Below are 19,545 nucleotides of genomic sequence, written 5' to 3' on the forward strand. Positions count from 1 at the left end.
GGGGGAATGGCGCAGTGGTTAAGCGCCATGGCTGTTACTTGAGTAACGTAGGTTCGAATCCTGCTCCCTCCACCTCCTCCCCCGCTTACCCGTGGCAAGGATAACCCGGCTGGCTATCGACAACAACCACCCGCCTGTGCCGTCGAGCCCACACTTGTTGGGAACTTCGTCTCCATGGCTACAAACGACCGACAGCTCCGCTGTTTGGACACAGGCCCCTCTCGATGAAGAGCCGTCAACTGCCGTCAGACGAATCCTCCGTGCGCCTGAAGGCACGGGGTCGCGTCAGTGAACAAACCTGTAAGCAGGACCGGGCACGAACCCGGTCAGGCTCGATTCGCTTCTATGCCCTTGTTTTCCGCTGTGTAAATAGAGAAAATAGAAAGCGCGCCGAGATACCCCTCGGGAGGTTGCTAACGGCCGGCTAATGAGCCGGGCCGAGCCCGGCGTTAAATAATACTACTACTACTACTACTACTACTTCCGGACACGTGGCGCCTTAAACCCACCGTTAATGGATGGACCGACAACGAGATTGGCCTCGACTGGGTTCAGCATTTCGACAACCATACAAAATCGCGGACAAAAGGCGTATATCGGATGTTAGTGCTCGATGGGTACGGCAGTCATCGATCCCCTGAATTCGAGGGCTATTATAAAGATTACAATATTATTCCACTTTGCCTACCTGCTTATTTATCTCATTGAACCCAGCCACTTAATATCGGAGTGTTCAACGTCCTTAAGCGGGCGTACGGTCAAAAAATTAACGACTTTATCCGGGCCCACATTACCAGTATTAGCAAAGTCGAGTTCTTTTTGGCGTTTGCAGCGGCTTACAAAAAGTTAATGACAAAAGAAAATATGGCCGGGGGTTTTCGAGGGGCGGGAATTATCCCCCATAGCCCGGAAATGGTTATATTTAAGCTGGATGTTAGGCTACGGACGCCGTCACCTAAAAAGCTTAATTTTTCCAGCACCGACACCTGGGTCTCTCAAACACCGCACAACCGGACAGAAGCCGTTAATTAATTTACCCTTGTTAAAAGTCGAATCAGCTGTCATTAGGGAAGCTCGCCAACGCCTATTTTTAATGCTGTAAAACAGCTAACAAAAGGGTTGGAGTTAATTGCTTATCGAACCACACTTTTGGAAACGGAGAACCGCAGCTTTCGAAAGGCCAACGAAACGTTTAGCAAACGGCGCAGGGCTTAAAAAACACGTATCCGCGAAGGAGGGTTATTTACCATACAAAAGGGTTAGAATTTGCTTTAATTAAATGGTGCCGATGGTCTAATATACGAAAAAAAAGATGAAAATGGGGAGGGGAGTAGTGCGCAGCCGGCGACTAAACGACGTTGCGGCAACTGCGGTAAACCTGAACATAATGCACGCACCTGTCAGGAGGATGCAGAAATGTCTGATGTACATATATCCGATTGCATTGAGGTAAATTGAACAACGCTGGCGTTGCAATTGAAATTGGAAGTAGTATTGTGCAGGAAAAGTGTCCGGGGTCCTGATATGTCCGGGGTCCTGATGAACCACGTTATATAAATTTTATACAAAGTTTTCTTTTTATTTATTTTTATTTTTTCAAATTTATTATTTTTGTAAATTATTATTTATAATTTGTTTATTTTCTTAAAAACTTGTTGTTCTTATGATAAAAACGCAAATAATTAACTAATAGATATAAAAATAATAAATAAATACGCCCGAGTAATAAAAGTAAAAGTAAAGTTTTATTTATTAATAACGTTTTGGGCACGAGTAATATAAGTAAGTTTAAAATTTTAGTCTAATTACTAATTTTATGCGTACTATAAATAACGTATACTTTTATAATTATAATATATATTAAGTAGTTTTGGTAAAGTAATATATAAACCCCAAGCCCTTAACAGTTATTTACAAAAATTAAATTTCCTCCATCGGCTCAAATATTCGATTCCAGCTTAACTTTGCGCGAAAACTTTTACTTTTCTCCAACTTTGAAACTTTCCTATCTTATTATATATTACCTTGCTCCTATTTTCCTAGTTGCAATTTTTCTTTTCAAAATGAGGCCTTGCAGCTTTTTCCTTACTTTTACCCTTGCCCTTTCGGCTTACGCCCACACCGGTAATTTACAAAACCACCAGGCTTTAACCGTTCCATCCATTACCGGTGGCAACGGTAATACACTCAACACAAACAATCTTGCGAAACACGGAATTGGCCAGCGTCTTAACAAGAAACCCGGTTTTGCTGGCCACGGCTCTAAAAACCGTAAGGTTCACCGTGTGTGCCGCGGACGGGGCGGCAAATCAATCAAACGCGGGACTGGCCAACGCGGGACTGGCCAACGCAAAACCCCTGGTGCAGCTTTTGCTGGCAGCCACGGCCATTTAAACCGTGCCGCCCACCGTGCCTGCCACCGACGGGGTGGTAAACTAGTTCCGCATGGGACTGGCCGCCGACAGGGCGGCAAACTAGTTGCGCGTGCCGATTCCGATGATGAGGACGCCATGTCTTGTGTAACTGATGCAGACTCTACCCGCTATTATTCGGATTTTACTGACTTTGAAGATGGAGTGTGGAATGATCCTGGGACTGATGTCGAATCTTGTATAGATTCTGATAATTACCAGGAGTCTGATTATGGCGAGGATTTCAATTATGACCAGGATTCTGATGACGAATGGTGAAAGTTGTTATTTATGGGTGTTGGTAAAGAGGGGATCGCGTTCAATTCATCAATGCAATTGATGACTTACGTGCGGTGCCCAACATGACTAGCCCGTAACTTACCCGGTCCTACATGTCACGGCCAGGGTAAGCATAGCACGGAAGCTAGTCTATTGGCGCCTATCGACGAAGATTCTACTCTGAGCAGAAGAAAGGAAACAAACAAAGTTCTGAGCTTGACGCGACGTAGATAAAGGGATCACCCTGGTGGGTCGTTGGTCAGGGGTCAGGGTTAGGGTCTGGTGATCTTATGGTCCAAATGTCACACTACACCACGGGTATAAAAGGGGAAAGACTATTAGAAGCTCGAACTTAGATGAAATAGTCGTTAGATAAAAATATATTACCTTTTACCTAATTTTTAATCTCAGGGTTTATCCCTGAAGCCCGCAGTTCCGCAATTGAACCGCGTCGCCGTGGTTCAATTGCGGCTGTATATTATACCTGTGGGTCCAAATACAAATCGCTTCGGTTCAGGTTTGAAACCATTTTGTCGTTTTTCGCCGTTCGCGGGGATGTTAATATATATTAAATAATTAAACAGAAATTTCACTCCCTTATAATAAATTGAATAAAAATCGTAAAAATATACGGTTTGTATATTGGATATAATACTTAGTGTGACATTTGGACCATGAGATCACCAGACCCTAACCCTGACCCTGGACCAACGACCCACCAGGGTGATACCTTTATCGACGTCGCGTCAAGCTCAGAACTTTGTTTGTTTCCTTTCTTCTCCTCAGAGTAGAATCTTCATCGATAGGCGCCAATAGACTAGCTTCCGTGCTATGCTTACCCTGGCCGTGACACGATCCCTGGCTCGGCCTGGAGCCGAGTCGTTCTGAGGGTAGGTCTAGGGGCCTGATCCTCACAATATTTTTGTAAATTTCAAAAGTCAGGGAGCATAAATTATGTAGTTATTAATAATATGGGCCCAACTCTTGCCTTATATAAAATTGTGGATGATATACTAATAAAAGTGGACCTAATTACCTGCATAATAATGCAGATAATTAACACTAGCAAAATATAATTCGATAATATTATTAATGCTAAATAACGCATTAATAAACTAAATAAGTTTTACATCTTCCTAAAGCTTTGAAAAAAGTCAAGCTGAAATAATAAATAAGTTGGCGTTGTTATAAAATCGACCCGTTTCCGCCTTTATTGGTTTAATTCGGATAGAGAACATTTTGCTTATCATTCCAAACATACAAACAATTATCCACTGACTGAAAATCGACAGTTTTGTTTGCACAATCAAAATTATAATTACAATTAAAAACTTCTGCACAATTAACATTATTTTTGCAATTATGCTTTTTTATTCATTGTTATTTTTTTTTCACACCGTTGCGATTTCGGCCTTCACCAACATTGGCACCTTTTCACACCCAGTTTACGATTACAATCCAATTCCAAACCATATCCACGGAGATTTAAAAAGGCGGGCTTATATTGAACGCTATTCCCAATGTTCAGATTCGCAGGCCTCCGAAATTCGTGCCGCGCTAAAAAGGTAAATTGAAACTCTTTAAAACAAATTCGGAAAACAATGTTAAATATTTTGTTTAGTTGCGCCGAGCTCGCCTCGTGGGGCTATCACGCCGTTAAAAGTAACAATCGGTTATTTAAATTAATCTTTAAAACTGACAGCACAGATATTCAAAACTGGGTTCAAAATAATTTTAACGAAATTTACAAGGAATGTAACAGGGACGCGGACGAAATTTCTCTAACCTGCCACGATAAAAATGTTTATACGTGCGTCCGAGAAGGAGTTCATAATTTGGCGTATGCACTTATTAACGAAAAAGAAATTGTTATATGCCCTCCTTTCTTCAACAACCCCGTAAACAGCAGGGAAATTACTGCCGGTAACCAAGATACAATTATATTACATGAAATGGTGCATATAATTTTAAGTAAGTTTGCTTTTACAAATTGATAAAACATTTACAAAAGTTTATTTATAAAAATTTTCAAAAACTAAAAATTCAAATTTTTATTTAGAAGAGTGGAAAGATTATGGTTGCGAATGGGATGGGATTCACAAGTAAGTTGTCGAAAAACAAAATGCTGAATGTTGTTTTATATTGATAAATTCTAATTAATATTAAGATTGGATAGTACAGAAAGTATTAAAAACCCCGACAGTTATGCTATTTTTGCACAATGTGCACGTTATAAATATTGTTAAATAACGTTAGTGTTGGAATGGAGGGAATCGCGGTCAATTTAACAATAGAGGGATAAATTACGTGTAATGCCGCACAAGCCAGTTGCACGTGACTCACCCGTCCAATTGCGGGTATAAGAAGCAGAGACGTTTAGAAACTCACCTTTAAACGGTTTAATAAACGAAATGTAATAAATACCTTTATATCCGTATAATAACGTTTTGTTAATGGATCGACATTACAAAAGGCCTATAAACTTGAGCTAATGCTATTTAAACAATACAAAAAAGCAAAGCAAATAAATTAAACGTTAATATTATTACGGCCAGGCATAGATTGGAGAACCTCAATATATTAGCCGCTATCGACGAAAATTCTAAACTGAAAAAAAAGAGAAATTACAATTAACGGCGCATTGGAAAACGCGTTTAAATCCGGGGTCAGTGGACCCCTTTGTCCAATCTTTAATTTAATTTGGTTGGTAAAACCGAATCGTAATTTTAAAGGTGGGTTGTTACGATCAAGGTATCGGGTAACCTGTTCTTATGGTAAAGTACAGTGGGTTGAAGCAAATGAGCGTTTGAACTGGGTAACTAGGGATTTTCAATGACTGGGGTGAAGTTATAATCGTTCTCAAGTAAGTATTGAGGTTAACTAGAGTTTGATTGCTGCTAAGCCATCCTAGAATCGAATCTATCTACATGGTAATTGTCACGGCCCGGGGTAAGCATAGCACGGAAGCTAGTTTATTGGCATCTATCGACGAAGATTCTACTCTGAGCAGAAGAAAGGAAACAAACAAAGTTCTGAGCTTGACGCGACGTAGATAAAGGTATCACCCTGGTGGGTCGTTGGTCAGGGGTCAGGGTTAGGGTCTGGTGATCTTATGGTCCAAATGTCACAAGAGTTTGCAGCTTATTTCTATTTATTGTGCCGTGTGGTCCACTCAGGCACAATCACCCAAACGTGCCGAGGTGATGGCTATAAATATTACAAAGACCTGACAATCCATGAGGAACAAAATCAAATGGGCAATCGTTAGACCTTGCCCTCCATCACGACATTGAAGCACTTCAGATCGCCATTTAGTCAGACCAAAATACAATTACACATCACCTCAGACCAGAGAGGAAGTTGGAACTTGATAATCTGGTGGATATACAGCCCGCCCTTTGGGACGTCCTTGACTGGCTCCAAACCTGGCCGACGGTCCCACTGAGCCGGGACAGGTCGAAAGCCGAGTCCGGATACGTTGGGTGCTGGGCGGAGGAGTTCAACAAGAGGGGCGGATAAAAAAGTGGATCGTGTTCCACGTCTGGAAATTTGACTTTTTTCCAGGCAGAAAAAGAAAGCCGAAAAGAGAAGGGCTAAGTAGAAAATCGATCTGAGGCGGTGCGTGTCGCTGCGGGCCGAGTGGTTGAACGGTGCAGTCCACAAGCGACCAACCAATCTGCTGTTTATTCTTTCGACACTCCAGGCTAAAATCAGCCAACAACAAGTTGCAATGCGCTACCGCCTACCGACGTCTATTGAATGTACTTTAGTGGCTCATCCAAAAATGGCAAAGCAGGCAAACTAACCAGCTGAAGGTTCTAACTAAAGTGTAAAGAATAAACAATTTGGCAGACAATTGGAAACCTTATCCCAAATTCGGCCAAGGTCGGCCGCCACCCGTTGGCCCTCGACCTAACTCTCCCCTATAGGGTTAAATAATAGCCGTTGGGCTATTAACCCTAGAAAAGGAGGGTTGATACGCCGTCCCTGACCTGGAGTCGGGCTAATACCCGCCCACGTATTACCCCGTTGCCCCAAACCTAAATTATGCCGTTCTCGAAAACTGTCACAGTCAGCCCGAGCATATGACAGATAGGTCAATGATCCAAAAGATCCTGCAGTACCTGCGCGTGCAGATACCTCGTCGGGTCCTAATTGCAAAACGTGTCACTTCTGCCCGTGACAAAAAACGATTCCGGGGTTAATAACGAAAATAACCCCGGGATTGATAACGAATATAGCTACGAACGAGAAACAATTATCGATAAGAGCCACGAGCCCAAAATTAAGATTAGGAATCAACTTAGGATCAACGCTAATACAGTTAGGAGCAAAACCATCTTCCTCTCGTCAACACATATTAATTTTCCGTATTTGCCCCATATAGTGCCAATAAATGCCAGCTTTCTACTGTATACGCATTTGACATGGCCAAGCGACCCTAAAAACTCTAATTACCCAGTCCAGCTCAGTAGCGTGCTAGCTTGTTCGCACTGTTGCAGATGACCTTCGCTTCTGCACGTAAGTGGAAAACTGCAGTTACTTCGAGAGACTTTGGCAGATAACTGACCAGAGCAAAAAGTGGATGTTTGCAGCTATTAGATGGCCAAATCTGGATCTTCCGACATTTTATCAGGTAGCCCCAAGTAGTCTCAGGCCGTACCCACATTTTAAAGATTGAATGTCTGTATTGAAGGCGGAAGAAACATTTGCTCCAGATTGTAATAATTCCGGGGCTAATCCCGAAATTATACCCAGCAGCCCAAATTCGTTACCTTCGATGACGAATTCTATACGGCCCCTACCCAAAACCCGGAACCTTCGAATATATCGTTACAAAATCAGCACGACAAAATGGCCGGTCCAATTTTACAAAAATCTATTGTAAAGATGCTTCATCTCGTGCGCTCAGATCGATGGTGTGAATTTCTCTCTCTGCCGCTTCATGTACGCACTAACGTTGGGCCCCACATCTCCGACCCCCCTAAAGTCCGGCCCCTAGTTAAAAATATCTACTCAGCCACGTCAACCCTTTGTTTTATTTTATAAATATCTAGACGAGTTTTTCACTTTAGAACTTGATTTTTGAAGATTCTTGCTCCAAACTTTCCAATGAAACAGTACACTGAAAATCAGCTTCTTGCTGCCATTTCTGACATAAGAAATGGCAAATCAGTTCACAAAACCTCGCAAAAATGGGGTATTCCTCGGAGTACCCTTCACGATCGTTTAAAGGGGGCCCAGTCAATTTAACAAGCGAAAAGATCTTGTTAAAGGCTTTCACAGGAGCAGGAGACCTATTTGGCAGATTGGGTACTTGCGCAGGCCGCGTTAGACCTTCCGCCAACGCATCAAGAACTACGCTATTTTGCGGAACGAATTCTTCAGGCCGCCGGAGAAAGAAAAAGCCTTGGGAAACATTGGGTTAGCCGTTTTATAGCCCGATATCCAATTTTGAAAACCCAAAGGCCCCGGCGAATAGAAAATGCCCGGGTTAATGGGGCTACAACCGAGGTAATTAAATCTTGGTGGTCCTATTTGAAAAATCCCGTTGTCGATACTATAAAACCGGCCAACCGTTGGAATATGGACGAAACAGGTATAATGGAAGGCAAAGGATCTAATGGCCTGGTGTTAGGGCGTAATAAAATCCGGCCATTACAGCGAAAAGAGCCTGGAACGCGGGGTTGGACGAGCATAATCGAATGTGTATCAGCTACGGGGGCTGTTATACCTCCCCTCGTTATATTTAAGGGGAAAAACGTACAGCAACAATGGTTTCCAGCTGATTTAAGTCCTTTCGATACCTGGCAATTTCATGCAACCGAAAACGGGTGGACAAATAATGAAACAGGTATCGAATGGTTAAAAAAGGTGTTTATTCCGTATACCCAACCTTTAACCCCTGAAAAGCGGTTATTAGTTCTGGATGGCCATGGATCACATATAACGGACGAATTTATGCTTCTTTGCTTGCAAAACAATATTCAACTCCTATATTTACCCCCTCATTCGTCACACGTTCTTCAACCGTTGGATTTATCGGTTTTTGGGCCGTTAAAGGAAGCTTATCGACGTCACCTGGGATTTGTAAACCAGTTTTGCTGTTCAACGGTTGTTGGGAAACGAAACTTTCTACTTTGCTATCGAAAAGCCAGATCAAAAGCATTTATAGCAAAAACCATTCAATCTGGTTGGCGTACGACGGGGTTATGGCCGGTGAACTTGGCAAAACCACTTTTAAACCCTTTTTTGTTAGAAAATAGCAACGCCAACGTCGAAAAAGGTAAAAATAACGGCTTCCAAAGGGATAAAACACCTGAAAGCCCAACCCAAAAAATTAACGACCAGTCTTTACTTATTTGGAAAACCCCTAAAACGACCCGAGATATTCGACTTCAACTACAGGAAATTTCCCGGTCCGAAAAAAGTAACGCCACTTCACGGCTTTTGTTTGCAAAAGTCCAAAAAAGCTTCGAAACCAAGGATATCTTATTGGCTGAAGCTCAGCAAAAAATCAGTTTGTTAAACGCAAAATTGGAGGCGGTACGGCCGGTCAAAAGGAAAAGGGTGATTCCGGATCCCAACGAGCTTTTGGTCAGCAAAAAAAACGTTTATGAAGCACAGGAAAATAATAGGGACTGTTTAGAAGCTTTGAACGATGGAGAAGAGGTTAGCGAACCGGGAGAGCCTGACAATGATTGTATTATTGTGCGTTGATAGTTTTACATTTAAATCGGTTTATAAAAGGGGTATTTCGTCGTTACATTTTTCAAGGGGGCCGGACTTTAGGGGGGTCGGAGATGTGGAGCCCAACGTTACTAGACCCTAACGTTTGTCACTGTCAGGCATATATTAGAGAAGATCAGTGTATCGGGCACTATCAATGAATATTTTAAACTCAGGAGAAGAGAGAAAAATCTCAACTGAAGACAAGATAGACGAACACGTCTAGGACGTGACCTTCTCCCTGTTAAATCTTACTATGCAACCTCAAAGTGGCAAAAAAACCCGAACCTTGACCGAAATCAGTTACGTTACCAGGCTAAGATTTGCCCAGGCCCCGTTGGCCGGGCTCCCCTGTTTCTCAAGGTTGATTTTTGATAAGTTAGCTTTCACGTCTGAAAAGAATAACGCTGGTTTTCTTGGCAAGTAAGCCTCAAAAATTAAAAATAGTTTTACACAATGAAAAGTAGCGTATTTCTAAGCTTAACTGTTTAGGAATAGCATGTTTTTGCCGCCGAGAGGGACGAGGGGTAGACCACGAAAAGTGACTGAAACAAGTATCACATCAAGTTGAATCCGCGTTTGTAATAGGGAGGTTCCTTGCAATTCCCGGCACCGCATTCTGGATTGGTTGTACTACTTTTTAATTACCATTGGCGCTCCCTCGCCAATATATGACATTTATGTGTCATGCTAAAAAATTCAAAACGCCAAGGGGACAACTCAGGAAATCTCGCACAGCTTAGCGTTTGTTCTGTTGAGAGTGTTTAGTCAGTTTTTCAATATTATTTATTAGTTAGCTTCTTTTTATAACATTCGCGCTGATAGTCATGTACCCTTTGGAAGCCCCGTTGATAGATATCCACTTTCAGATGGTTAGAGACATGGGGTTTGACATAAGTATATCACTATACTCTTCAAACCCAACGTATTTAAACCGCACCAAATTACGAGTTTTTTTTGCATTGGTTATCAAAGCCATAGCAAGTTCTTGACAAAAAAAACATCTTTAGTCACAGCTTTCAAAGTTCTTGAGGAACTTCCCTTTATTGTTTCAGAGATATTACTCCTTTTCCTAACCAACTCTGTCCATTTCCTTCTATTAAGAAACACATACCTGCACAGGCATTCAGAGAAAAATGCGCAGCTTTTATTTCGCTCTCCTCTTGGCTCCAACCGCCGTCCTTTCAGTTGAGATCAACATTAACCCTGGAACCGGAGAGCTATGCTGCGACCAGGGTACACCAGACAGTTCCGAATCCTGCAAAGGTTTAGGTTTGAACTCATACTGTGTAAGTTGTGTAAAGATTATAACGGCGAGAAGCAAAGGAAAAAAAATTAATCACCCTTCTCCGCAGTGTTCCCAAGCTCGGAATGACAACCGCGGGGGATGTGATCCCCCCAGAATAGAAATCTTTAACGTCGGGCGCACTGTCACGTCTTTTGTTCAGGGAGGCACTTGTAAAAGGACTGACTCGCAAAAGAATGTGTATAATGCATTCATTGGGTGCGCAAAGTGATTTGGGTTTCAATCGGCAAATTGCATAGTGTGCACGGGCATATGCAGCGGCACTTGTCTTACGCGATAAGTATTATGGAGTGGCACGCCTGGGCGACTGCCAACCGTGACTAGCTCAACCTCACGTGACAAGGAGCCAGGCTAAACCTGTTATTGTTTGCTTAGGCGCTTGTACGCGATCGGCACTGCGTGCCTGTCTGTCTCTTTTATGCTTAGATTTCAATTTTCGAATACAATCGCCCCTATGTTGCAGGGTCATCTTTTTGGCATTGCTTTCGTGACAGTACCCAGAGTTATACTAGTCTCAGGGCTCATCCCTGAACGGCGCGATCCACAATTGAGCCGTGGCTCAAGTGTCGGCTTTGTTTGTACCTTGTCACGGCCGGGCATACATTGGAGAACCTCAGTGTATTAGGCGCTATCGACGAAAATTCTAAACTGAAGAGAAGAGAGAAATCACGATTGACGGCGCGCTCAAGAGACGCGCTTAAATCCGGAGTAAGTGGACCCTTGTCCGATCCCTGGCTCAGCGTGGCTGGTAGAGCCGAGTCGTGATTCTGAGGGTAGGTTTGGGGGCCTGATCCTCACATTACCCCCCTTTAAGGCCTGATCGACGTAGGCGGTCAGAGTTTTGAGTCTGTTACGTGTGTCTCCTCGGGGTTTTCCGCCGCTCTCGTGTCTTTTTCGCATCGTATTCGGCAATATTATCCTCGGGTCCGTCTTCCGCAAAAACATCCTCTGCTGCGCTCCTGATCCACTGTTGCAAATTTACCGGAGGTCCTGCTGCGTCCGGGTACTCCCTGTGAAAGGTATCCAGCAGTACTGGTGAATTTTTCAAGTCGCGGGCCTCATACCATGTCTCATCAGGGTCGAGTCCGACCCACGATACCTGATATTGCAACGTCTTCTTTCGTCCGAATAGACGTGAGGCCAACACTTGCTCCACCTCCCACTCCGGTTCTCCGTTAATTTCGACCGGTGGTTCCGGCTTTTGATACTGCTGAGGTAATGGATCCGTTGCTGCCTTGCGCAGTCGGCTGGCGTGGAACAGCTTACTACCTTTATACCAGGCAGGGGTGTCGAGAATGAAGCTGTGGCCCTTTTCCTCGAGAATCGTCCATGGTCCTGCATTTTGCGAGTCCAACTTGGTCGTAGGAGCTTCGGTGGAAAAACCCTTTTTGCTAACGTAAACCGCATCTCCCACCGTAAAGTCGACCGGTCGCCGCTTCTTATTAGCCTGCCTCTGTTGCTCTATCTGCGCTCCGAGTCCGTTGTTGCGGGCCAGTTCCTGAGCTTGCCGGGCTTGGCGGACCATTTCCAGCGCCTTTTGTTGCTGACCGGTCTCCAGGTCTTCTTCGGGTAAAGGTAAAGAGAGCGGGTCTCTAGGGCGAGCTCCGGTTTCTGCTTCGATCGGTGCCATGCCAATAGAGGCGTGGACGGACGAGTTGTGGCCGAAGTCGAAAGCGGGGATATGCCGTCGCCAATTCGTTTGGTATTTGTCTACATAAAAGCGCATTTTCTGATCCAATTCAGCGTTGGTAATTTCGACGCTGCCCTGACTTTGAGGGTGGCGGGCGCTTCCATGTTTATGCTTTGTTCCTGTCAACTCGTTTAGAGTGTTTAGGAACTCGGATATAAACGGTCCGGCGTTGTCGGAAAGCCATAAATCGGGGACGCCTTTCCAACGGTACACGGTCTGATAATACCGCATGGCCAAGGTCTCCGCGGTGTCCGTCTTTTTTCCCGGTAGGGTGGCCAAAAGTTTGGTCAATCGGCAGATGAAGACCCAGACGTAATTATAGCCTTCTTTATCCTTGGGCATATTTTTGCCGTCTACCATTACGTGCTGCCAACACCGTCTAGGGATCTCCAGTGGGTGCAACAGCCCAGGCGTCTTATCATGTCGTACCTTGTTGCGTTGACATTCGCGACAATTCTTAATGTAGCGTTTAACGTCTCGATTTCTGTCGGGCCACCAGTAATCTCTTTTCAGGCGGCTGAGGGTTTTATTCTGGCCTCCATGGCCGAAGATCTTGGGCTCATGAGCTTCGCGGATGAGAGCCGTTCTTAAGAAGATCTTGCCATCCTGGGTAGTCTCGGGTACCGTTAACAAATTGTCGTGGTGACCTAGGTTCTGTTTCAGGTTTTCTTCCAGGATAAGGGCCACCAGGTCAGCTCCCTGCGGTGCGGAGGGTTCCAAGTTGCTAATGGTTGGAAGAGGTTCGCCGGGTCGGGAGTCGATCTTTTCTGGAGGGATTAGTGCAATGGTGCGGTCTAACACAGCTCGGGCCTTGACCGTAGGGTTGTCGATGGTTTTGCGCGAAAGGGCATCGGCTGCCACATTATCCTTGCCGGGACGGTATTTAAAGGTGATGTCGAAGTTGGCCAGGTAGTCAGCCCATCGTATTTGGCGAGCGGACAAAAGTTTCTTGGTCGACCAATAAATCAGGGCCTGGTAATCGGTAAAAACACAGAACTTGGTACCCAACAGGGCTGGTTCGAAGTCCTTTAGCGTATTAACTTATTGACACGCTGCGCACACGACTTAGCCACCTACTCTACGGCCATGTGAAAAATGAGCTTCCCCGCCTGATGGGAGATCTCGAAGTGGCTCTAGTAGTAGTAGTAGTAGTAGTATTAGTTAACGCCGGGCTCGGCCCGGCTTGTTAGCCGGCCGTTAGCAACCTCCCGAGGGGTATCTCGGCGCGCGTTCTATCTTCTTTATTTACACAGGGGGAAAACAAGGAGGGCAGAGGCGGATCGTGCCTGACCGGGTTCGGGCCCGGTCCTGCTTAGGGGGTTAGTTCACTGACGCGACCCCGTGCCTAAGGTGCACGGAGGGTTCGTCTGACGGCTTGTGCCGTGAAGTGTGGGTGAAAAGGCAGTAAGTCTATTCCTCGTCAGAGTTCGAGTCGTTTACGATCGGTGTCCCTAGGCGTAAAGTGCGTTCGTGGCGCGCGGGGCGCTGGCGGGCCGCTCTGGGGCGGGCGCTGAAGTAGTTGGTGGCTATCGAAAACGCCTCAAAGCTTTTCGGTTGCCCGAAGCTTGTCTGGAAGAATTTGCGGCGTTGGGCGCGATTTGGCGGCCCGGCCGGCCGGTCGTTGTCAGGCCACGGCCAGTTTCTCCACACCGCCCGCGAAAAGCGGCAGTGCACCGGGTGTTCAGGGGAGGTCCGCTTCCAGCACCAGGCACACGAGGTGTTTGCATCCTGGTGGTTGAAACGGTCATGGTAGGCTTTGAGATCGCCGTGGCCGGTCCTCATGGCCAAGTAATGGCCCAGTAGGGGTCTTGGCAAACGCAGTTCCTCGGGCTCCTTTCTCGGTGTGTATTGGAATTTCCATTCCCTATATGCGGGGGACCGTTCACAGAGTTCTTTACGCCACCAGTCCTTCTCTATATTCGAAAGAATGGCTCTGAGGACCGTGCCGGCACCGCTATACGTGGTTTGCTGAGCCCTCGGGTCTGGGTCCGGCGGTCCGGCGGAGCCGGCCTTGGCCAGCTCGTCAGCCCGGTCGTTTCCCGGGATTCCCTGGTGCCCAGGGCACCAACGGACCCGAACCTCGGTACCTTGTTTTCGGAGTAGATCGACAAGGTCATGGAACTCCAGAAAGGCCCATTGGGACGAACGCGGCGCGTCGCCTCTAAGACCCCAAATAACCGAGGTGCTGTCCACACAAATCCAAATCCGGGCGCCTGGCTGGGCCTTGGCTGCCGCCTGTAGCCCTTTTAGGGCGCCAATCGCCTCGGCGTCGAAAACGTGGCTTTCCGGCGTAATAAATGCGGAGCCTGCGGCAAATTCCAGGCCCGCCCTAAAAGCGGCCCATCCGTACCCTATTTGGACGCAGTTGTTTTCGTGTTTTTCCGAACCATCCGTATATACCACGATATCGTCAGGTGATACCATGTCCAGCCATTCGATAAAGCGGCGGGCCGCTTCCTCTTTCGGGACTCCTCCGGTGGGGTCAGTGCGAGAATCCGGGGCATTGCGAGGTGCGCGCAACTCTAGTCTCCGGATCCGCGGGAGAAGTTGTGCAGCCGTTTGCAGGGTCGTGGCCGAATGGCCCGAGTTGCGGGCACGAGGTGTTTCACGCAGGCGGCTGACAAGGGGGTGCCCCTTGTCCGCGAGCCTTAGTCGGGCGCCGTATTTCAGGCGGGTGTAGGCCAGCGCGACGCGGGCCGAGGGTAGTCCTGCGTCCCTGAGAACAGTGGACGAGGGGGTGGTTTTATACGCCGGGAGGATTGCCCGTGCCGCTAAGACCAGCGGTTTGTTCAGTGCTTTGAGGAGTCCTCTTTGCTTGTGCGCTGGGTTGTACCATGCCTCGGCTGCGTAGGTGGCCGAGGAACCCACGCATGCCACCGCTGCCTTGCGAAGTGCAGCCGCAGGCGGTCCGTATCTTACTGCCCCAAAGCCTTTGAGGTGAGCAGCGACCGCCATTGCTTTGGCAGCCCTCTCGGCCACGTGGCGGCGCCCGTCTAGCCGCCGGCTGAACCAAAAACCCAGCCAACGCATGCCCGGGTACCGCTCGGCCCCGGAGGCGCTTTGTCCGCGTCGGCCGCCCGGCAGTTGGACCGGGGTAACCGTTCTACCATTAATCCGGATTTCCGGGTTGCGACCGTGTCTCTTCTTAGTGATGTGAATCACCTCTGTCTTTTCCGCTGCGAAATGGATCTTCTCTTCCGCCGCAATTTCGTGCATATCCCGGAGTTTATTTTCCAGCCAACGTACGTTCTCCTCCAACGAGCGTGACGATTTCCATGTGAGCACGTCGTCTGCGTATGCCAATCGCCACTCCGCACCGTTTTTAACGAGGTACGCCAAATACAGCATATATAGGATCGGGGAAAGGGGAGACCCTTGCGGGGTGCCGCACCCAAGCCGCCTAAAGCCCGTGGTCGTACCCTCCAGCCGGACTCGGGCCTGGCGGCCGTTTAAGAAGTTAATCACGAACCTGAGGAGCATTTTACTGAACCCGAGGCTCCGCATTTTCCGTATTAATCGCCCATGGAGGAGGGCGTCGAAGGCGCCTTGGACGTCGCATGCGACAAGGGTAACTTCCTCCCCGCGAGCTAAAGCCTGCTCGATATCGTGGGCGAGGGCACAAACCAGATCCGTCGCCGATCGCTTGGGTAGGGCACCGCCGTGGGTGCAGCTAAGGAGCCCGTTGCCGTGTATGGCCCACGCTATCCGGCGTGCAACGAGCCTCTCGAGGCCTTTTCCGATACAGGAGAGGAGGGCTATAGGCCGCCAAGATCGAACGTTGCTCCGGTCTTTTTTCCCCGTTTTCGGTAGCATCGCGACTTCGGCCTTCTTCCAAGGCGCTGGGAAATGCCCGAGTTCCAGGCAACGTTGGTAGAGCCTGCGCACCGGCTCGGCCAACGAAGCCCATCCGGCTTTTAGTAGCCGGACGGTAATTCCGTCGATGCCCGGGGACGTGCTCGTGACCCCAATGCAGGAGCGCTCCGCCTCTTCCGCACTAATCTGGGTGTCCCAAGGGATTTTAGCCTCGTCCGGCGACCAGGCCTCCAAAGGGTCTCCCTGCAGGTCATCCTCCGCCGAAAATCGGCCAAGCACCTCCCGTTGCAGTGCTTCCGCTTTTGCTAAAGGCTCGCTCACTTGCTCGCCGTTAATAACCAGCGGCGGGGACCGGAGGCGTGGTCCGGCTCCCAGCCAGCCCACCATGTTCCACAAATCCTTATCGTCGCGCAGTTGGTCGATCCGGTGCCTCCAGTACTCCCGCTTCGCGGCCCGCACCCCTTTCGTGTAAGCTTTCTCCTCGGCAGAGGCGTCTGTCCTATTTACAGCGCTCCGTTTAACCCGCTGAAATTCGGTCCAGAGCCGTTGGCAGTTTTCGGTCCACCAAGGAGCCGATCTGCCCCTTTTTCCCGCCGGCGTGCCCACGACCCACGTTACTTGCTCCCATAAAGTTGTAAATTCAGCTACCCACGCGTCCAATGCGTAACCATCGGCCGCGGATCCCGGGTCCGGCATATCTTGCATGCCAAAAGCAAGTAGCTCCGCGAACTTTGGTAGCCGGTCGTCCCTAACCGAGACGTTGACCGCCTCCGGGCGCGGGGCGCCGCGCGTCCGCAGCGTGGTATAAAGGGATTCGTGGTCGGAGCCTGTGTAAAGACTGCTGTCAACCACAGTTATTGTGCTGGGGAGGTTGGAAAAGACCATATCCAGTAAACCCCCGTCGCGGTGGGTGGGCACGCCGATATTTCCTGTGAAACTCATCCCCTGGGCTTGCGCCCATGCCGTCAGTTGGTCCCCTCCGCGTGCGTTTGCGCGGCCCAGCTGGTATGCAGCAGCCGCTACGTTAAAATCGCCGCCTAGCACCGTGGGTCCATTTGGCACGGTATTGCATACCATTTCCAGCGCGGCGTTAGTACCTGCAGCCCTATATACGTTAATAAACAATATTCCGTTAATTTCGAGCCAGAGTACGTCCCGCGTATTTTGGCCCTGCGGCAAGCGTCGTTGTACGGCCCTTAGGGCGGCCCCCTTTTTTACGTAGGTGAGCACCCGGGGCCGGAGCCCAGTCATGGCTTCGTAAGTGTTGGCGTGCCATTCGTCCACTGGCGCAAAGGCATCATAGCCCGGGTGCGTTTGTGTAGTCGTATTTAGCCCGCACCATGGCTCTTGGACGTTAACCAGGTCCACTTCCCTCTGGTGGCATAACTCCAATAGGCTCAGATGCACACCCATCCTTTTGCCTACGTTGGCCCAAACTACGTCGAGGCGTTCCCGCTGCATGTTGCCGAGCGAATATTTCGTCATATCAATCGATGGGTTGCTTCCAAGTTTGTCACATCAGCGGGGCAAGGTTCGGCAGCCGCTGCGTCCTCCATTTCGGCTGCCCAAACGATTTCGTCATGCACGCGTTCCTGTTCAGCCTGCAGGAAGTTGCGGATGTCCGCCCCTGCCGCCTCGCATGGCCGCGCTCTTTTATTTGAAATGCTCGATCGGGAGCTCGAGGTTTGCGAATGCTGCGATGAGGTGCTTAGGACCGGGATTGCAGGTGCTGGTTCTCGGCGGGCCGCCTCAGCCCGGTCGTTGATAATCGCGGCACGGTTGGCACGTCCGATTCTGCGAATCCCCTTTAGTTTACGCTGTGAAGGTCGTTCAAACTTCCCATTTACCACCAAAGGTCGGGCAGGGCAGTTCTCATGTCCGGATGGGAAATGGCCGTGGCAATTGACGCATTTGGGGGCTGCCTTGCACGGCTTTTCCTTTGTCGCATGTTTTGCTTCACCATAACGTTGAGCTCCACATCTCCGACCCCCCTAAAGTCCGGCCCCTAAAAATATCTACTCAGCCACGTCAACCCTTTGTTTTATTTTATAAATATCTAGACGAATTTTTCACTTTAGAACTTGATTTTTGAAGATTCTTGCTCCAAACCTTCCAATGAAACAGTACACTGAAAATCAGCTTCTTGCTGCCATTTCTGACATAAGAAATGGCAAATCAGTTCACAAAACCTCGCAAAAATGGGGTATTCCTCGGAGTACCCTTCACGATCGTTTAAAGGGGGCCCAGTCAATTCAACAAGCGAAAAGATTTTGTCAAAGGCTTTCACAGGAGCAGGAAACCTATTTGGCAGATTGGGTACTTGCGCAGGCCGCGTTAGGCCTTCCGCCAACGCATCAAGAACTACGCTATTTTGCGGAACGAATTCTTCAGGCCGCCGGAGAAAGAAAAAGCCTTGGGAAACATTGGGTTAGCCGTTTTATAGCCCGATATCCAATTTTGAAAACCCAAAGACCCCGGCGAATAGAAAATGCCCGGGTTAATGGGGCTACAACCGAGGTAATTAAATCTTGGTGGTCCTATTTGAAAAATCCCGTTGTCGATACTATAAAACCGGCCAACCGTTGGAATATGGACGAAACAGGTATAATGGAAGGCAAAGGATCTAATGGCCTGGTGTTAGGGCGTAATAAAATCCGGCCATTACAGCGAAAAGAGCCTGGAACGCGGGGTTGGACGAGCATAATCGAATGTGTATCAGCTACGGGGGCTGTTATACCTCCCCTCGTTATATTTAAGGGGAAAAACGTACAGCAACAATGGTTTCCAGCTGATTTAAGTCCTTTCGATACCTGGCAATTTCATGCAACCGAAAACGGGTGGACAAATAATGAAACAGGTATCGAATGGTTAAAAAAGGTGTTTATTCCGTATACCCAACCTTTAACCCCTGAAAAGCGGTTATTAGTTCTGGATGGCCATGGATCACATATAACGGACGAATTTATGCTTCTTTGCTTGCAAAACAATATTCAACTCCTATATTTACCCCCTCATTCGTCACACGTTCTTCAACCGTTGGATTTATCGGTTTTTGGGCCGTTAAAGGAAGCTTATCGACGTCACCTGGGATTTGTAAACCAGTTTTGCTGTTCAACGGTTGTTGGGAAACGAAACTTTCTACTTTGCTATCGAAAAGCCAGATCAAAAGCATTTATAGCAAAAACCATTCAATCTGGTTGGCGTACGACGGGGTTATGGCCGGTGAACTTGGCAAAACCACTTTTAAACCCTTTTTTATTAGAAAATAGCAACGCCAACGTCGAAAAAGGTAAAAATAACGGCTTCCAAAGGGATAA

At 47.7% G+C, this 19,545-nt stretch overlaps 3 protein-coding genes and 1 pseudogene across 4 annotated transcripts; all 4 read left to right on the top strand.

The window, feature by feature from the left end:
• MGG_20261 lies at nt 1-72 on the top strand (annotated as a pseudogene). Its single transcript has one exon. The product of its transcript is annotated as a tRNA-OTHER (tRNA).
• A 1,991-nt stretch (nt 73-2,063) lies between these two features.
• On the top strand, nt 2,064-2,690 carry MGG_15371 (uncharacterized protein; the record flags this gene model as incomplete). Its single annotated transcript, XM_003719258.1, has 1 exon — nt 2,064-2,690. The coding sequence occupies one exon, from the start codon at nt 2,064-2,066 to the stop codon at nt 2,688-2,690; it is 627 nt and encodes a 208-aa protein (XP_003719306.1).
• Nucleotides 2,691-4,052: 1,362 nt separating this feature from the next.
• MGG_15370 (metalloproteinase) lies at nt 4,053-4,936 on the top strand (the record flags this gene model as incomplete). Its single annotated transcript, XM_003719259.1, has 4 exons — nt 4,053-4,255; nt 4,312-4,661; nt 4,750-4,792; nt 4,858-4,936. 4 exons carry the CDS (start codon nt 4,053-4,055, stop codon nt 4,934-4,936), a joined length of 675 nt encoding a protein of 224 aa, XP_003719307.1.
• A 5,619-nt stretch (nt 4,937-10,555) lies between these two features.
• Nucleotides 10,556-10,936, top strand: MGG_17587 (uncharacterized protein; the record flags this gene model as incomplete). Its single annotated transcript, XM_003719260.1, has 2 exons — nt 10,556-10,708; nt 10,901-10,936. 2 exons carry the CDS (start codon nt 10,556-10,558, stop codon nt 10,934-10,936), a joined length of 189 nt encoding a protein of 62 aa, XP_003719308.1.
• Nucleotides 10,937-19,545: the final 8,609 nt, after the last annotated feature.

The sequence above is a fragment of the Pyricularia oryzae genome, chromosome 6, assembly GCF_000002495.2.
Source record: "Pyricularia oryzae 70-15 chromosome 6, whole genome shotgun sequence".
In the NCBI taxonomy this organism is placed as follows: domain Eukaryota; kingdom Fungi; phylum Ascomycota; class Sordariomycetes; order Magnaporthales; family Pyriculariaceae; genus Pyricularia; species Pyricularia oryzae.